The sequence below is a fragment of the Pseudorca crassidens genome, chromosome 10 (genome assembly GCF_039906515.1).
Source record: "Pseudorca crassidens isolate mPseCra1 chromosome 10, mPseCra1.hap1, whole genome shotgun sequence".
NCBI lineage: Eukaryota > Metazoa > Chordata > Mammalia > Artiodactyla > Delphinidae > Pseudorca > Pseudorca crassidens.
In genome coordinates this window covers 69,755,763-69,775,469 of record NC_090305.1, presented here as the reverse complement: position 1 = coordinate 69,775,469, position 19,707 = coordinate 69,755,763, and the positions used below count along the sequence as shown (strand labels likewise).

General features: G+C 56.7%; 1 protein-coding gene across 8 annotated transcripts in view; it reads left to right on the top strand.

Annotated features, from left to right (window-relative positions):
- Positions 1-19,707, top strand: part of CACNA2D2 (calcium voltage-gated channel auxiliary subunit alpha2delta 2) — a 138,832-nt gene that overhangs the window by 10,537 nt on the left and 108,588 nt on the right. For all 8 annotated transcript variants that reach the window (XM_067754548.1, XM_067754545.1, XM_067754547.1 and 5 more), the window contains exon 2: positions 15,321-15,402. In XM_067754548.1, the coding sequence (XP_067610649.1) occupies positions 15,321-15,402 (82 nt within the window). The remainder of the gene's footprint in view (positions 1-15,320; positions 15,403-19,707) is intronic.

Sequence of the window (19,707 nt, the reverse complement as noted above, 5' to 3'; positions counted from 1 at the left end):
GTACCCAACCCTCCTATATTCTTCCATCACATCTGTCCCTCTACCCTTCTTGTCTCAATTTCTTACTACTCCACTCTAGCCCTGGCCCGTCTCCAGCTTACTGTGGGAGTCTGGGCAAGCCACCTGCTCTCCTCCTCCAGCCTCAGTGTCTTCATCATACCCAGGACCCTCTAGAGTGATGGATTCTTCTGCAGCTGATGACGATGCTCCCCTGCCACCCCATCTGCATAGCTGCCATCTCTGTCCTGCCCTGTAAGCTGGTGCTATGGAGACCATGGCCAAGGGGGCTGCTTCTGATAGGCATGGTGGTGGGCACAGGAGGGGATCTCTGCCCTCAGGACCGGCAGCACCGGGGCAGCAGCCATCTCCGTCCATGGGGGCTTAACAAGCACCTATTATGAACTGAGAGTTGAGTAAGCAGGGGAGAGGTTGGGTGGGCTGCAAAGGGCCCTGCCAGTCCCAAGCAGGACCCTGCCTATGGTCTGGCTGACCTCTGCCTGTCCCTTAGTGCTTGACTGGGAGTCACTGTTCCCTGAAGCCTCCCCTGACTTCCCTATGTGGGACAGGGGCTTCCTAGGCCCCCTGAAGTCACTCCTATTCTTGTGTTGCAATAGACCTGCTGCCTCCCCTTCCAGACTGTGTGCCTGGAGGGTGGGCAGGGGTCACGACCACCTGTCCTTGGCTTGAACTCTAGGTTAGCGCACACCAAGTGCTAAAAAAATGTTTGCTGAACAGAGAGTCAGCACAGGTGTGTACAGGCCAAGCTGGTTACGTCTCTGAAAGCTGGAACAGCTTTTACATGTTCTGGGACAGGGTCCCACACGGCCCTGGCTTTGCTGGTGCGACAGAACAAAGGCTACCCCACACACCTTCCTGCGGCTCTCTTACAAGGGATGCCCCAGCCAAGAGGCTGCCTCCAAGGGCTGCTCGGGGGAGAGAGATGAAGGTGGGGTCCAGGGCCCCATGGGCTGTGTTATTTAATTTTGTGGGGCAGGGCCTGGGCATCAGGATATTTCCAGAGCCACTCAGGTGAGCCAAGGTGGAAAGCCAAGGCCATAGAGGATAGGAAGGTGAACATAGGACCCCTCCCCCTGCGCTGCTCTGCCAGCAAGGAGAACTGAGGCTTCCAGAGAAAGGGGGTGGGGACCAGTGTACTGGTTCTGGGGAGTATTCTGGCCATTGTACCTGTTGGGGGGCAGCTGTTCATAGATGCCTGTACATGTGGCCAGTGGCCAGAGTCTGCAGCCTGTTCCAGGGAGACTGCCAGGCTTCCTCAGCCGGCTGCCCTACTCCTTCCCAACTGCCCCTCTGTGTTGACACTTGCTTATGCCTCATCCACACTGCTGATTGCTCCATGGCCCTCCCATGTTTCAGGACCCGCCTCCTGACGGCCCCTGCCCCACCTGAGTCTCCTCTCCAAACCTTAGCTGTGTGCCAGGGCTGCTCTCGGGGAGCTCACAGTCCATGGGAGAGATCGTCAGCAAGGAAGAAATGGAAGTGAGGCCAAATAAATAATAACCACACATGACTAGTGCTCTAGGCAGCATCCAAGTGGTGATGAGACACAGCCCCTACTCCAGACTGAATTCTGACAGGCCCTCTCAGGGTCCCCAGCTCTTCCTAAGGCCTTGGGCCTCCCCTGGTCAGGGCTGTGGGGGCCCGGGGAGAGCATCAGGACCCATCTTCCTCTGAGAGTAAGCCGCTGACAGGGGGACAAGGATAAGGGGCAGGGGTGGGGTGGGGGAGAGGCTTGCCTATATGGATCCAGCCCCAGTTCCCGAAGCTCCAGTCAGGCCCCATCCCTCTCCTGCTGACGTGCTCCCTGAGGCTGCTGCACCCCTGCACAGTGCCTCCTAGCACCTGGGGTACCTTGGGCTGCCCACAGCCCATGACTGGGGCCCCACCTGCCTGATGCCCTGCAGCCCCACATTCACCGGCACAGAGTGGCTGGGGAGGGGTGGTGGGGAACAATCCCAGAGGACATTAAGCGGAGTGATTTACATGGTTCCCGAGCCAGCGCTGGGGGAAATATATTTCACAGGTGGTTTCCAGACCGGTGGCGTATGGAGGAGGCCATGACTCTAAAATGGAGAAGGGTGGGGACATCACGGGGCCGTCTAGAGGGACCCAGAGCCGTGGGCTTTGGTGGCCTCACTGCGCCGTCCGCCTGCTGCTTGCTAGAAAGCATGGTCCAGGGTACGGGGGTTGAGGAGGGGAGGAGCTGGAGCCCCATATGTGACCATGAGTCATTTTGTCCCTCAGTTTTCTAAGCTTTACAATGGGATCATAGGGCTTCCCTGATGGCACAGTGGTTAAGAATCCGCCTGCCAATGCAGGGGACACGGGTTCGATCCCTGGTCTGGGAAGATCCCACATGCTGCGGAGCAGCTAAGCCCGTGCGCCACAACTACTGAGCCTGCGCTCTAGGGCCCATAAGCCACAACTACTGAGTCCGCGTGCCACAACTACTGAAGCCTGCACTCCTAGAGCCCCTGCTCCGCAACAAGAGAAGCCACCGCAATGAGAAGCCCATGCACTGCAATGAAGAGTAGCCCCCGCACACAGCAACAAAGACCCAATGCAGCCAAACATAAATAAATAAAATTAAATAAAAGTTTAAAAAAAAAGGACTCTAAAATGGGATCATATTTCCTGTATTTTATGATTGTGAACGTAGAACAAATCAAATGCCAGGGCAAGGGTGGCCCGCAGGTCAGTGCGAGGGGGACGCATGGCTGTGGGACAGCCCATGGATTTGGTCCTACCTGAGGCTCCCACTCAGTTCATCCTCTTCCAGTCAGTGCCTCCCCCACTGTGGGCACATTTGTTCCCTCCACAGGCACTCACCACAACCTGCCATTCATTGATTCTCTCCACACTCATGAGCATCTGCCATGTGCCAGGCACTGACGGGACAGGCAGACAACAGTCTGGGGAGGTGATACAGACAGAGGATATGTTATGTTGGAAGGTGACAGATGCCATGGAGAAGGGACAGGATGAATTTGGGGGAGGGTTTAACTAGAGGAGGCAGGTCAGAGTGAGCCTCACTAAAACATTTGAGCAAAACCTGGAAGGAGGGGAGAGTGGGAGCCACATGGGTATCTGGGAGAAGAGTGTTCCAAGCAGAGGAACGGCCAACACAAAGGCCCTGAGGTAGGAAGTGGTTAGAGCAGGAGAAAAAGGGGAGAGTGGGAGGAGAGGAGGGCAGAGGGCAGCAAGGACCAGGACAGCCTGGGCCATTAAATTAGCATGACTTTGGGGCTTCCCTGGTGGCGCAGTGGTTGAGAGTCCGCCTGCCGATGCAGGGGACGCGGGTTCGTGCCCTGGGCCAGGAAGATCCCACATGCCGCGGAGCGGCTGGGCCCGTGCATGAGCCGTGGCCGCCAAGCCTGCACGTCCGGAGTCTGTGCTCTGCAACGGGAGAGGCCACAACAGTGAGAGGCCCGCGTACCGCAAAAAAAAAAAAAAAAATTAGCATGACTTTGAAGTGGGGGCCCCTGCGGAGAGGTGTGAACAGAGGAGCACCAGGGTGATGGCCGTGATGGTGGTGAGACCTGCTGTTGGTCTGGGTGTGAGAAAGGGAAAGGGGTCTCAGGAGACCCCAGGGGTTTGGCTTGAGCATCTGAAAGGACAGAGTTTTCACCAGATAAGCTGGAGGAGGCTGGGGAAGAGTCAGTCCAGGGGACCATCAGGTACTGGACACATTGAATTTGAGATGCAGACTAGGGCATCCAAGTGGAGATTTGTCAGAGCTAGATGTTTGCCTCTGGAGAGGGCCAGGTGGAGCTGTGCCTTCCCAGGCTGGGTGCCGAGGACTGAGCAGAAAGCCCTGCTCTTTGAACCCTTAGTTTACCAGCCACTGACTGCACCCGCTCTCCTCATCTCCCCAGTGTCAGAAGCTCACTGTCCTTCACCATCCGTCACATGGAGGCACTCACCATGTCCTTGAGGATGGAGCGCTGCAGGCCTCAGTGTGGGAGCAGCCTGCTTATGCCCATAGTCAGTCTGAGGGTGTTCATAGGGCATCACCGTGCGCACAGCTCACTGCTGAGCCTTCCTTGCACGTGCTGTACCCTCTGTCTGAACTGCCCTGCTGCTCTGCAGTGCCACCTTTGCCTGGCCAGACCCCTAGGCTGGGTCAGGCCCCTTGCCGTGCATCCCACCCCCGCAAGGCTCGCCGGACTCCTCCTCCCTCCACTTACTGAGTCTGGATCAGATCAGCTGTCTGCTCTGGTTGAATTCCAAGCTTCCGAGGGCAGGCTTGCATCTGCCCTGCTCACCACTGTGTCCCTTGGAGACACGGTGCCTAGCTTGGAGCCTGCCTCAGTAACTATATGAATGAATGAATGAATGGGGAGTGAGGGAGCTAGTAGGGAATCTATAGAAGGCTGGCAACATCTGCAGAGTATTTTGTCTGTGATAGCCCTACTGGGTTTGGCCAACCTGTTACTCGTCAAGCCATCTCTCAGGACAACACAGGCTCACCAGGCAGTGGCTCCTTTTGTTCTGGCCACCAACCTGGGACTTCTCAGAAGGGGTGGGGCCGCTGGGGTGGCACCTGAAGGCCCCTCCTCATTGCAGCTCACAGAGGGGATTTGCATTGCTAAAGGATTCACCATAGAGCATGGAGAGTCAAGGTGGTCTGAGTACTCACATTTGATTTACATGCAGCTTGGCTTGCGCTGAGAAGCCCGGAGCTAACTAGTGAGGAGCAAATCCCAGAGGAAGTGGGCATCTCCCCCTCCCCACCCCACCCCCCGTCATGGGAGGGGTTTGAGGGAGCTTGGGCTCTGCACTGCTGAGACAACATTCCTACAGCAGGGTAGCTCTGGTGGGGTAAAAGGAAGGACTCTGACTGCACCCAGCTTTGGCTTGCATGGGGAGGCAGTGAGGGCCCTGATTTGGAGTAGATCCCTTCACAAAGGTGGAAAAGGTCATAAATGAGGGGTGGCCCTTACCTGCACCCTATTTCCTGAATCTTGGCCATTGAAGTCCTCTTTGGGATTAAGGAAGCCTAATTGCCTAGGGGACAGAACCTGGGCTCTGGAGCCATCCTTTACTGGGTTCAAATTCTGGTTGAGCACAGACTGGCTGTGTGGCCTTGAGTGCATTGCTTCACCGCCTAGGCCTCCGTCTTCATCCATGAAGTGGGCCTGAATCAGTTAGCACCTAGCCATGGGTGCTGTGTGACTTCAGTGGCCTCACACACACAGCACCCAGCACACAACGGGTACTCTGAATCATCTGTTCCTTTCCTTGGTGCTCTGCTACCTGCTGAATTTAGAAGCCCTTTCCCTGCCCTGCCCTCCAGCCTCTCTCCCACTGCAGAGGGGGTTGGACAGGGCAGGTACCAGTCTGGTGATGGGAGGATATTCAGGGAAATCTATCCCCAAGCATTTCCAGAAGACTCTTCTTTGCCATCCTGCAAGCTAAGTTTTGCAGGAAGCTTGATGATGGGACCGGACTGCAGCTCCAACCTAAGGCAAGGGTTGGTAAAGTGGAGTAAGGACTGTGGGTTTGGGGGAAGGGGTGGAGAGAAATCCTGGAAGACTTTCCGGCAGAGGTGACTTGGCCAGGTAGCGGGGGACAAGGCCAGGGAACAAAGCTTGCCCTGATGGGTTGAGTTCTTTTCTGGTCTTTGCTTCACCTCTCCTCTGCACCCAGTGTGTCCTCTGGGACACTGCCAGCTTCCCTGGGGGATCTCTACCCTGAGGAGAAATAGAGGATCCCTAGAGAGGTTTCTGTCCTCCTCACAGCAGGAGGCCATGTCGAGGACGCACATGGAGGACGGCTATTTGTGGCTCAGAGAGGATTTGACTCATGCTGGGGAGTGGGGAGGATGTACAGGAGGGGAGGTGGGGATGTGTGAATCATAGAATCTGGCTGGAGTGGTTGGTGACACATGGACAGGGCCTATCTTGCCACCTCCAATCAGGTTTCAGTTACTGGCGTGGGGCAAGAACAGGCAGCTGGAACCCCTGGGTTCCTCCTTGACTCTCCTGGTGACCTCCACAGGTGCCTCCACCCTGCTGTGCACCTCCTGAGACCAGGCTTGGGTGTGGCTCTCCCATCACAGCACCTGGCTGGGCACAGGGGCTGTGTCAACATATCTACCCCTGCCTCCAAGAGCCAGCCTCACTGAACCTCAGTTTACAAGTTTGTTAAATGGGCCTAGGCAGGGGTTACTTTTGCATTGTACCTGACTACCTGGGGAACATGCTGGGGAGAGAAGGAGGCTCTGCAGACCCCAAATGTTAATGATCTGTGTCAGTGACTGAGGCAGGTGGTTCCAGGCCTGGGGAGCAGATGGTGGATCCTGGGCAGAGTGACTGACTGTTCCATACCCTGTGTCCCTGGCCTGGACTTTCTGCTTTTCTCTGGGGATGCCTTAACTAGTTCCTGAACTCCTCTTGCTCATTGCTAAGTCCCAGGTCTAGATTGCTGGAAAATTCACAAACAATGACACCTGGGTGTTGGTACCTTGGGAACCCATGGTCCTCGGCCCCCTGGGGAGTGGAGGTAGATGATTCTGCTCTCCCTGCAGTTTGAAAACCACCAACTCCGTCAGTCCACAGATGGAAAACCGAGGCACAGAGAGGGGAGTCTGCACTGAACCAGAATCCCAGTGTCCAGAATCCCAGATGGGGCAGGGTGGGTAGAGGTACTGGGCTGTCTGAGATCGGGACAGGGTGAAAGGGATGGGGGGAGGACAGCCTGGGTCTGGGCCATTCCGTGCCTGCACTTTCCTTGCTTCCGGGAGGAAGTGGCTGCTCCAGCACCCGGCCCTCCTGGGAGAGCCATGAATTATGCACGGAAGCCACAGGCCTGGGCAGGCCCATCATAAATGAGCTTTAATAATTCATACGGAGAGGAGCCGGGGAAAGTGGCTGTCCCTGGGGCAGCCACTGCACTTCTAGCCCCTCCACAGGCTGCCACTGCACACCCACCTGCCTGCTCCTGTGGCCGGCAGCATGCAGGCTGGGCAGGACGGCGGGGAGATCAGGCCCCTCTGGGGAGGTGCGCGTGCTCAGCTAAGTGCCTGTTCCTCCAGGCTGGAGAGCAGGAGCCTCCTCCCTCAGGGCTCACAGCCCAGGAGGGCGGTAACCCCAGGAGGGCACCTGAGATCAGTTGCTGCTGGGAGGCTACAACTTAAAATGGGGGGCAAGGTGGACTTCACTGAAGGAGGTGAGAGGGGAGCCCTGAGGACTTCTGAGGAGAGACTGATCCAGGCATAGGGAACAGCATGTACAAAGGCTGTGCAGGGAGTGCAGGAGTGTATTCAAGCCACAACGAGGAGACCAGTGTGGCCTGAGGAGCGAGATCAAGGAGGCCATTGAGAGTATGGCCCCTGGACGGGCTTTGTCTTTCTTCTAGTGTCATGGAGCTGTGGCCTGGTGTTGAGAGAGGAGGGACACTGTTCTAACAGGGGGCTCTGGCTGCGTGTGGAGGTAAACAGCCCGGGGGAGGGGGTGTAAGGACAGAAGCTGAAGACCAGTGAACTGGTGACTGCACTTGTCCTGGAGAGAGATGATGGTGGCCCAGGCCAGGCTGGGGGCCAGGGAGGTGGAGGGCAGTGGGCAGACTGTGAAGGTGGAGCCAACATGACTTGCTGAGAGATTGGATGTGGGTGCGAGAGAAAGCAGGTTGCAGGTCACCCTGAGGCTTCGGGCCTGAACCAAGGAGCTGGCATCAGCTGAGCCAGGGGAGGCAGGGGGTGCAGAGAAAAGGGAGGAGGAGATCCAGAGGGAGGTCCGTGTCTGGGTTTAGGACACATTCAGTTTGAGAGACCCATTAGGCATCCAAGTGGACATGCCGTGCCGCAGCTGGGCATTTAAGACTGGTGTCTGAAGAGAGGTGTGTATCATCCTGACTGGTGTTCATTAGCTGTATGACCTTGGGCACATCACTCAATTGCTGTGTGCCTCAGTTTTCCCTCTGAGGACTGGGGATGATCTGACTGCTGTGAAGATAATTAAGGCAGTGCACTGAGAGCCCTGGCCTCACTGGTGCAGACCCAGTGAGGCAGGCAGGAAGGCCCCAGTCAGACCCCTTGGGAAACAAATCCCCACATGGCCTGTGGAGGCCCCAGGCCACCCCTCCTTGAGCAGAGAGGGAAGCTGAGACCTGGAGAGTCCAAACCACAGAGCTGGGTGTGGACCACAGAGCAGGACCTGGTACACGGCAGGGGCTGGAGGAGATTCGGCCCCAGGGCCCATCCCCACCCTGGCCAAGCCCTCCAGCCTGGGTCTGGGCCACAGTCAGTCCCCTGCTCTCCTGCAGAACGGTGTTTTCCTTCCTGCTGCACACCTCCTTTTTCTCCCCGGCTCCCTGGTGCCTTCTCTAGCCCCTCTCCTGGTTCTCCTGGGACTGCTGGGCAGAACTCATTCCCGTGGAAGCTGGAGCAGTGCCCCTTATGGGCTTCTCCTGCTGCTGGAAACCCCAGACCAGGCCTGGTGAGGAGGGTCCTGCTGAGGGACTGCTCAGGAACCTCGTGGCTCTGGGTGTGGCAGTCTTGACACAGTACTGTGTTGCTGCAGTTCACTTTCTAGATGAGTTACCTGAGGCCCAAACAGGGGAAAGGATGTTACCAAGGTCACACAGCTAACCATGGCAGAAACAGAAATCAGGCTCAGGTGGGCCTTCCATGCTGTCCTCCTCATCTCCCCTGGGAAACCTCCTTCCCCTTCTCAGCTTGCATGTCCCTGGCTTGCCCCAGTCCTTGTGTGCTTCCCTGACTGCTGGTGCCCCTGTGGGCCCTCAGTCCTGCACTGATGGTGGGGAGTGAGGCAGAGTGCTGTGTGCGCCTGGGACACTCTCCATCCCTCTCTGGGCCAAATGGACTGCCCAGCTCCCCAGCCCTGAGCTGCTCCCTTGTTCCAGGCCTTGTCCCCTCCCCCTATCAGGCTACTGGGAGTAAATACTGGGCTGGACCTGGCGCCCTAATTAAAGTGGATGACTGTTCACTGTTAGTCTAAGCGGAGAGGCACAGGCTTGCTGCCTCCCAGCCGAGAGCCCACTGGAAGGGAAGGGTTCCCCCCCCCGCCCCCGACAAAGAAAGGGAAGGGACAGCCCCATAATTAATAACCTCATTAACGAGCAGTATTTGGGCAGGGTCCCAAGACACACATAGTCGAGGCCGATGGATTTGGACTAATTTGAGCTTCAGCAGTACCAGCCCCTCCCCAGCACCAGGGGATCTCTGAGGATCCCTTGTGATAAGTGGGCTACCTTCGTCCTTGTGTGCATGGGTTGGGTGGGGGTGGGGTGGGGACGATGCTCCTGGGGGCCCCATGTTACACTAGGAGCCCCTTAAGCAGAATCACAAATCCACTGATGGTGAGCCTGTCCCTTTGAGTCCTGCGTCTCAGTTTCCCTGCTTGTAAAGTGGTGGATGGCTAACTGGGGAGCTTATTCCACGTGAATTGGCTGAGCCAGCATGCTCCCCTCTCCCCAGGCCTCTGTGCATCCCCCACCCCACTGTGGTTTGTGCAGTGCCAGGTCAGTGCTGACTGGTCTCCGTGCCTCTAGGCACTCTGATCTCAATGGTCTGGAGTGGCTTGGCCCACTTGGCCTCTGCAGAGTGAATGACCTTGGCTAGACTTGCCCTCTCTTCTTGGGAGGCTGTGATCAAATCAAGGTTGGGGGCCCTACCCTGGGCTTTGATTCCTGAAAGATGTTGAGGCCAAGAGTCTTCTCTCCTGAGCAGACAAGCACGAAGGATGCTCTGGTCATCGGAGGCCCTACCTTTCCCAACGAGTCTCCCCTGTGTCGGGGTCTCTTAGGTAGTGTAGGGAGTGCTGCAGCCCACCTAGAGGCCCCAGTCCAAGGAGGAGGTACAGCCATCCCATGCTTAATGAGCTGCAGGTCTGAGGAAGGGGACAGGATTGAGGGGAGAGCGGCCCCGCCGCTCAGATGGGTCTGTGTGTGCATGAGTGTGTGGGGCAGTCATCCCTTCCATGAGGCCGTGGTTTCCACCTGCTTCTGTTTGGGGTCCTGGGAGGTAGACAAGTGGTGAGCTTTATCTCCATTTTCCAGATGGGAAAACTGAGGCCTAAGAGGGCTCATCTGGTCTAAGGTCACGGAAGAGCCAGGGCTGAGTCTGGGCACTCAGTCTAGGTAGAGAGGGATATCCACAGAGTGGTCGGGGAGGACTCCTCGGGGGAGGTGGCTCTGGAGGTACCACGATCCTGGGGTGCAGCCTTGAGCTTCCTGCTGTTTGCAGCAGGACTGTGGCCTGGGGAGGGGTTGGCCATGTCCCAAGCCCTGCTTCAGCAGGGGCCACGACTGCTCTCTGAGCTTTGCGTGGCCTCTCCAGGCTGGAATGGGGAGTGGCCCTCTTGCCCATCCACCAGTAATCCCCTGAGACGGGGTGAACCTGACACCCAGGCCCTCTAGACCAGCTCTCTTGGGCTCTCTTCATGTCTGGGTCTCTCTGTCTCTCCGTCTTTCTCTTACCCCCGCCTCCTGCTCTATCTTTCTTTCCCCTTCAGAAGACTGCTAGGGCACCAAGGTGGGAGGTGGCAGGCCAGCTGAAATATGATCAGAATAATTAAATAGCATTTTATTTGAAATCATTGCCTCCCCCAGAGTTGAAAGAATAATTGGCCAGTCCGTCACAAGGGAAGCAGGAGACCCATGGGCCCCCACCATTGCCAAGTTTGGCTCATAGTACCCTTGGCAGCAAGTGGCCTCCCCTGTGACTGCTCCCCTGCACCCTTCACCTGCCCTAGCCTAGCCCTGCCCTGCCCTCCACTCCTCCCACCTCACCTGTTGTTCTACCCTCGGCATCTCCCCCTCTACGATAACTGCCTTGATTGAGCTGAGGGGAGAGCTGCAGACTGCTCTTAGGCCCCCAGTCTGCCTGGCAGAGGAAGTCTGTAGCAAGGCTTTGATGGCAAGGAAAACGCCTCCTTGGGAGTGGTGAGAAGGCCTGCAGAGGTAGGTGGGGGTCCAGAGATCCTCGCCCCTACTGGGCCTTAGCCTCTCCTGGGCCTTCCCCTGTCTGCTCTTGAACAAAGCCCTCCCCCTTCCCTCTCGTCCCTCTGCAGGGTCCAGCCGCCCACACCTACCCTTGCCCTCTGAGGGTGAACGTGCAGTGTCACCTGTCTCTGTTTTTTTGATTTAATTATAGATGAGTTTTCTGCATAATTTATTCCAAAAGCCTGGATTATACTGTACAATTAAATCACATTCTGATCAACAACTTCACGTATAAAATTAACAACTGGCAACAGTTTAAACTATGCTGTTGCATCTGTATACAGGCTCTTTCCCTCTTCTCTTCCCTCCCCTCCCCTCCCCTCCCCTCTCCTCCCCTCCCTTCCCTTCCCCTCCCTTCCTCCCGTCTCCCATCTTCCCTACCTCTTCCTCCCTGTCTGGGGGAGCCTGTGTATCTGGCCTCGGAGCTGGAGGCCTTCACTGCTCTTGTAGCTTGACCTGGGGCCTCCCCAGCCTTCTAGTGGGAGTCCTGATAGTTCTGTCTGCTAAAGGGGGTCCTCAGCTCCAGCTCCTCGCTCCACATACGGATGATTTTGCTCCCTTGCCTAATGATGACACCTCCTCTTCCCTCACGTACTCCTCTTGGTTCTGAAACATGCCCTGGAGACTAAAAGACCTGGAGTCCCACAGCAGCTGGTGTCATCTTCCTGCTGGGCTGCCCTCAACCCTCTAGCCCTGGGACACACACGTCTTTGCCCTGTGCCTGCTCCCGGCCTCTCTCAGCCTGGGGAGCAGGGGGTTACAGAGAGCCATTAGGGAAACCCTTTCCACATTTCCCTCCCTCTGTGCTCTCTCCCCACAGCAGGCATTCAGGGAAGATTTTCTGAGCACTGGGAAGCGAGGAAGGGCTGGATTTGATGAGCTTCTAGCCCTCAGGGGACGACCCAATAATAATACTGCCCATCAAGTTTCCGTGTGGATTTGGCCCTGAAAGGTATTCAGCCAGTCATTGTCTTCCCTGTTTATAGACCGGAAAGCTGAGGTTCCGAGGGGGCAAGAACTCTCAGAGGTCACACAGCTGACAGAGGCAGCCTCTCCCTTAGGCTTCCCAGAGGCTGCATTGTCCTAGGAGGGTGGGGTCATGGAGCTGATGGAGCCAGGAAGACAGGTCTGGCTTCTCTCTGTAGAACATGGCTCCGCACCTGTCCTTGCCAGGGGGCTCAGTTTTCTTGTTTGTGAAATGGGGACTCAGTGCCTGCACCCCACTAGGTTTGGGCACATTGGAGGACATAATGGTGTGAGGCTGTCATGGCCACACCAGACATCATGCCGGCTGCAGTCCCCGGCTGCACGTGCCTCCTCCCAGACACTCTCTCTCCTCACTGTCTTGCTAATTTGGCACTTAGAGACACTTGGAGATAAGCAGTGTCATCTCAATGAATCGCATGGAAAATCACAGGGATGTGGGGAGCCAGCAGGGGGATCTACCCTGTTGGGGGGGTGACCCATGGGCCACACTGTCTGGCCAGGGAGCAATGGGAGATGCAGGCACCTGGGTCCATATTGATGGGACCCCAGGCAGGATTTGGTCAGTTTGCCTTTGACCCAGTGGCGCCACGAATCCTGATGCATCCCCCATCCTTTCAAAGCCCCCATGCCCTTCTGTTGGTGTGAGTATGACTGTGCCTGGCCAGGGTTAGTACGGGCTTGGTGGGTGGTTTCTCCTGCCTCTGGGCAAGAACACTGCAGGTGCATAGTTGACTCCTGGCCTCCTGGGTCCCATGTGTCACCCCTTGGAACCAGCACGGGGACACCAGCCAAACTCTGGAACCCACAAATTCATGTCTCTGTGATGATGAAATGAATGATCTATCACGTTCTTTTAAACTCTCGGACACATATTGCCTTCCTAGTTGGGTTTGGTTTAGGTGAATGATCAGAATAACTTGTTTTCCCTGGCATCGTGATGGTGGGCATTGCATCTGGGACCTGGGGTCTACCCATCAGACCCACCGTGCCAGACCAAGGGCTAGAGCCACCTCTAGACCCCAGGAGGGTGTGCCTGTTCTGATGTGTCAGGGGTAGGCCAGTCCCTGTGGCCCGTAGCAGCATCCCAGGCTCTGTCTCAGGAGCATAAAACAGCCACCTGACACACTGTCAGGTGCTTATGGCTCAGCCAGGGCCAAGCCATCAGCTCCTGGTGACCTGGAGCCAGGGGACAAGCAGGCTCTCCATTCTCTGCTGGGCTTTGCCCTCCCCCAGCAAAAAACCTCCCCTGGTGGTTGAGGCCTGATCACCCTTCATAGCCTGGCCTGCAGCCTGGCCTCCACCTGGGCTTGGGGTTAGCTTTTCCCCTGCAGTGGGGAGCAGAGGTGGGCATCAGGCTGTGTCTCAGCCAGCAACAAGCTGAAGCTGATACCTCTTTCTCTTTTTTAAAAAACTAGATTTTATTTATTTATTTATTTATTTATTTTTGGCTGTGTTGGGTCTTTGTTGCTGCACACGGGCTCTCTCTAGTTGCGGCGAGCAGGGGCTGCTCTTTGTTGTGGTGCACGGGCTTCCCACTGCAGTGGCTTCTCTTGTTTCGGAGCTCTGGCTCTAGGCATGTGGGCTTCAGTAGTTGTGGCTTGCAGGCTCAGTAGTTGTGGCTCACTGGCTCTAGAGCTCAGGCTCAGTAGTTATGGCGCATGGGCTTAGTTGCTACACGGCATGTGGGATCTTCCCGGACCAGGGCTTGGACCAGTGTCCCCTGCGTTGGCAGGCGGATTCTTAACCACTGCACCACCAGGGAAGCCCAATACCTCTTTCTTTTGATGTTGACTTTTTTTTTCCATCACGGTCCTGACATTCAGCTTGGCAAATTGCAATTAGTGATCCGCCTGCTTCCTGATCTGAGTTCCCATGCCAACCGATGCGGGCACACACAATGGCAAGGGCCCAGCCCCCAGCCACAGGGATATGGGGCAGGGGGCTGGGGTAAAGACTTTAGCTTTTCTGACCCAGGGAGCTATAAGAGTCCTGGCCCCGAGCGGCAGTAGGGGTGGTGGGGAAGGTGGCAGGCCCAGGGCAGGAGTTGGGGCCAGACTCAATCTCCCAGATCCCATGGCTCCTGGGGTACCCTTCCAGAAGCTGGGGGCTGGCTTCACCCCACCCTTACCTGGCCTCACGGGATGTGCTTATTAACCTGTGAGCATATTTCAGTCTGTGTGGTAGTTCTCCTATGAGCCCTCCCGGGGAAGGCTTTGTTCTGTGTCTGGTGGGAAGGGGAAGTTGAGATGCCTTTCAGATGCATTAGGGCAGGGGCTTTGGTCACAGCAGAAAGTGCTTTTGGCAGTGTGGAGAGTGTCTCTCTGGCCGGCAGGCCCTGGCAAGCGCTGTTGTGATTTTGCTCACCTGATCTGGCACTGCCTAAAGTGGGATCACAGGTTAGAACCCAAGCCAGCCCTCTCCCCAGACACCATCCCTGTTCATGAGCGTGGGCTGAGAATATAGGACCTTGTGACCACCTGTCCATCCTGTCCCCTCACAGAGATCCCTGTGCAGCACCCTTGACCCTCCAGTTCCCATGTGTTCTTCTCAGACCCTACAAGGTGACCCCAAATTATCCCCACTTTCTGGAGGAGGATAGTGAGACCCAGATAGGTTAAAGCGAGCTCAGCGTGGCACCAGTGCAAGGGAGACCTGCTCAGGCTGGTGGCTCTGGTGAAGGGCTCATGGGGCTTGCCAGGCCCCCAGAAAGGTGTGGGATAGTCTGAACTGGACCTGTGGGTAGACAGTTCACGTGGGGCATCTAGTGATGAGCCTCTGTTTACTAGGGTACTGGAAAGGCGAGGGCCGTCTGAGCAGGAAGCTCTCCATGTCCACTGTTTAAATGAGGCCCAGAGGGGCAGGGGCCTGCCCCAGGTTACACAGTGACTTGGTGGTGGCAGCAGCTCTCATGTTCCCTCCCCTTGCCTAGGTGCCACCCAGCCTTGGGGCAGAAGTCTCTGAGATCCAGCAGACACCAGGCTCACTCACGTCCCCTCCTCCCTGGTATCCTGAGTCCCCATGTTCAGAGCAGCAGCATCAAGGGCTGGCTCTTCACAGTGAAAAATAGTCTCCCTGCAGGCTTCTTGGAGCCGCTGGACTCCCTCAGTGCATTTAAACTATAATCTGCTCCCCTCCCTGGCTGTCCAACAGTACGTGAGGAGAGCCTGGGCCACCGGGTCCAGACTTCAAAGGGAATCAGAGGCACGCTCTGGTTCCCAGCCTCTGTTTCTCTTCTAGTGAAAATTGGGTTCTGAAGGGGCGGCTGCTGCGTGTCACCTCTCGGTGGCTGGGGCGGGGCTGTTCCAGCCCCAGGCAGGTCCTCCTGACACTCCTCTCCTCTCTGCACACAGGATGCAGCACTGGGCCCGGCGCCTGGAGCAGGAGATCGATGGCGTGATGCGGATCTTTGGGGGTGTGCAGCAGCTCCGTGAGGTAAGCCTGGTGCCACTGGCTTTCCCTTTAGGGACCCTGTTCCAGCTGGAAGTGGGGGAAGGGCTTCAGCAATAAGGAGTGAGGAAAGCTTGGTGCAGTTGAGGACCCAGCGTGATGGGACACTGTGGACTCATGGGGGCAGGTGGGGAAACAGAGACACAGTGATTCCTTCGGGTCTTGGCCTGCTCTTCCCCAGGTCACAATGTTGAGGTGGTACTTAGTCGGCTCTGATGGGTAGGTGTCAGGCTTTTCAGGAGGGTGAGATCTGTTTTTGAGGCAGCATACGGAGTGGAGTCCAGGTCCTGGAGGGTCCCGTGGGTGTAGTTGTGCACGGAAGCCAGAGAGACTGTCCTCGCAATGAGTGGGGTGGCCAGGCCGAACAACCCCGGAGAGCAGTCAGTGCTGCCTGCTCAAGGAGCTGCAGCAGGAGACAAGTGACAAGCGAGTGCTTGGTGAGATGAGGTATCGGGGGTGGGAGGGGTGATTGATTAGGCGCGAGCGACCACATTCATCCTGGGAGATTATGTTAATATTTGAAATAGTGATGTGAAGAGCAGGCCATCCGTCACCCCCAGAAGGCTGCAAAATGTGTCGCTGTCGGGCCACAGGCTCCTGAGCTGTCGCTCTTTACGTGGAAACGCAGAGGCTTGGAGAGCTGAGCTCTTGGAGTGCTTGGGGTGGGGCTCCCAGGTACGTGCTGGACTTTAAGGAGCTCTTACTGGAGGCTTGGGCCAGAAAGTGCAACCTGAACTGAACAGGGGGTTAATGGGGATCTCGTACTGATGGTGGGCTTGGGCACAGCAGAGTAAGTGGAGTTATTATTGGGGGTCCAGGCCCCCGGCTTGGCGATTAGATACACCACTGTGTTCCTGTGTCTCTCTTGGTCAGGGCCAGGTCAGCAGAGGTACGTCTGTGGGGCAGCTGCTATGAGGTGGTGTCCTCGGGCCTTTCGCCATGCTTAGCTTGTAGCAGGTACCCAGGAAATGGGGGTGGCAGTGAATGTGTTGACACTGGCTGTGGATGTAGGACCTCTGGCACAGGATGGGGCTGATCAGGGGTGGCTAATGTGGTGGTAACATAGCTAGGAGGGGGAGTCCGGGTGGGGGTCTGAGCCATCAACTTGCTGGGGGTCCTTCCGCCCAACCCCAGTGGCCCAGCCTCTCTGAATCTCCCTTCCCTGGTTACTGGGCTTGAATTGCAGTAACCCCCATCGTACTCTCTTCCTGTGAACTTTCAATGACTCAGCCACACTTGGAGGCCGGCAGAGCTTTCCAGAGAAGGCACTGTAGGAAAAGCTGTTCCGGAACAGAAGTCAATTTATGCTCAGGAATAGCACCCAGCACTTACTAGGTTCTAAGTGGGCACTGCCAAGAGTGCAGCTGTGTAGGTTAATGAAGAAATGAGAGTTCCCTGGAATGTGTGTAATGTGCCTCTCCAAGCTTCATATTGGGACATAAGATGTACCCCACGTAAGGAGTTAACCATGCACTTCCAGTCAAGAATCTCCCGTACTTTCAATCCTCAGCTCAAGGATACTGCTTATTTTATAGTCGTGGGCACTCAGACCCTAAAAGTTTGCCAGTGGGAAAATAACGTACACATTTCATGCCTGAGACTCAGGTCTGTCTGAGCCATAGCTTCCTGGATGGTGCGGACCAGAGATGGAATCCAGCTCAGCATACCCACTGTGTGCTCCTGGGCAAGTCCTAGACCCTCTCTGATCCTCATTCTTGGTCCATAGCGTGGCTGGGAGGTCTGGCTGGAGGATGAGGTGGTGAGAATGGCAGGGGACAGGCTGACACAGATACACTTCTAGAAATCAAATCTGAATTTCCCTCATTGATCATTTTCATTCCCAGGATATGTTGTTCCCTTCCTTTCTGATGGGAGTTGAGTGATTCCAGACACTTTCACCAATGAGCACATCTTTCCCCACTCCCACCTTCCCAGTGGTTACCAAAGTCATGCAGCCAGGTACAGCAGAACTGGGGCTTGAACACAGGGCTCCTGACTCCTGTCCCAGGGCGCTGCTTCTCCTCTAGCTAGGCCTTCCCTCTTGGGGTGGGCAGGATGAGCCTGAAAAAGAGGGGATCTGGGCCAGGTTTGGTGTGGCTATGGCCAGGCAGAGAAGTGCTGACCTGGCGTTCCGGGCTCCTTCTGGCATCCCTGTGCTTGTCGACGGCTGCCAGCTCTCCAGTGGCTCTCTGTCCTGCTCCAGTTTTTCTCACCTGCTTCCTTAGCCTCTTGTTTCCCACTGACAGCTCTGGGGCTGCTTCTTGGCACAGGACACCCCTGTGAGGTGGGCAGCCGGGGAGCAGGTGAAGAGTTCTAGAGGAAAAGGGCAACCCCGTGAGAGCAGGAGGGAGCCAACCGGCCCCTCTTCCCCACAACCCCTGGCACCCCTGACAAAGCCACCAGAGCTCTCCTTCAAGTGCATATGAGAGGGCCCATGTGGCCAGCCCCTGCCCTGAGAGCCAGGCTCTGAGAGTCAGGAGGACGCATGCATCGAAGCCCTGACCCAGCTGCAATGCTCCGTGGACCCTGGTACCACCTCTGCCAAGCTTATGGCCTCAGTCCCCATTAGGCCCGCCCCTCTCCATGCTTCCTCGGTGGGCCCCCAAACACCTTGCCACTGGGGTGATCCTTGGCTTTCTTCCCCAACATGGCTGCCCTCTCCACCAGCCCCAGTCCTAGAGGCAGCCCGACCCGCAGAAGCTGGGTGCCATAGAGCTGGCAGCTGCAAGAGTTCAGAAACTGCAGACAGTGGCATTTAGGAGCATTTTCCTTGTCTTGGCACTTTCCTCCTCCCGACCTCACCACAACCCCATGGGGGTGTGGTTGGGTGCAGACTGTGGCCCATTTACAGGCTGGACACCATGGCACACCTTGGTGGAGTGTGGGGGCTGTCTGCAAAGACCCTGTCACATTTCCTCATCTAACCCCAGGGCCAGCACAGAGTAGGAGCGCCCACTGTGGCCTGGTGCTCCTGAGCCGTGCCCCACCGGGTAAACCCAGCCCCGCCAGCCCTGGCTTACTCCTGCTGTGAACAGGCCACAGAAGTATGGGCTCTCCTGCAGTCTGCCCCCTCCAGGGCCCGTAGAAGCTGAGCGAGGTCTCCTAAACCCCTTTCCTACCCTCGCCCATCAGCACCATATTGTCATCCTTTGGGGGGACAGCAGAGAGCATATGCTTGGGCTCTGAGCTCATTCACATAATGAGGTTGATCAGAATAATTCATCAGGTGCCTGGGGGTGCACGGGGGACCATGTGGAGACAGCCTGTCTCCCCACTCTGAAGCCCAGGTCACTCTGATGGGTACAGCCAGGGACCTATTCCCTTCTGACTGGGTGTCCAGGGTAGAAAGGGAACAACTCTGGGGACCTTGTGGGAAAGCAAAGCAGGACAAATTATAGTCAGACAGGAGGAAGAACCAGTGGCTCATCAGGTGCACCAGCCCTGGGACGGATTCCTGATTTCGGTGAGGCACCTTCCGTGGAGGGTCTCTACAGAAGGAAGTGAGAAGATCCTCTGTCTGGGGTGGGGGTCGGGGGTGAGGAAAGTCTGTCTGGCTAGATCTGGTATGGGAGCAGAGACGTGGGATGGTCATGTCTGTGGACTACAGGCTATCCTCTGGGAAAGCTCAATCCAAGTCTGGACCTGTGGGAGCATTTCTCAGTCCACATCAACCCCCACACGTGTCTCAGGGCAGAAGTGGCTCAGAGCCCTGCCTACGTCCCTGGCTGCTTCCGCCCCCGTGATGGCCTTAGCCCGGCTCTATGCCGCTAGTCACTCGTGGGGAAACCAAGGTGTGGTTGACTGTCTTTACCCACCAGTCCCATCCTGGAGCCCTGACTTGCTAGCCCTGGGTAGTGGTGGGGTTGGTGAGAACTATCAAGGCAGAGGTGCAGGCCTGGGGCGGTCCCTGCCCTGGACTGCTGAGCTGCATCCACAGAGAGCGAGACCCCAGGACTCAGAGATCCCTGACCCCAAGTCTCCTGCTCCCCTCCCCACGGCTGTGCTTCTCTGGACAGTCATGGTGAATCAGACAAATGTTGTCATGTGTCCCCACTTCTGTGGGTAGCCAGAAATGGGATTTTTGAACCAGTGACGGCACCATAGTCCTAGCCCATCTTGTCTGCCCCTGGCCATGCCCACACCGTGTCTGCTCAGTGCTCCCTGGGAATGTGTAATTAATATTTGCAGAGTGCCACATCTGGAGCTGGCTCCAGGCAAGGACCAAAATCTGGCCAAATTGAGGACCCCTTTCCTGAGGGGCTCAGGGAGGCAGGAACAGGGCCCTCCGCA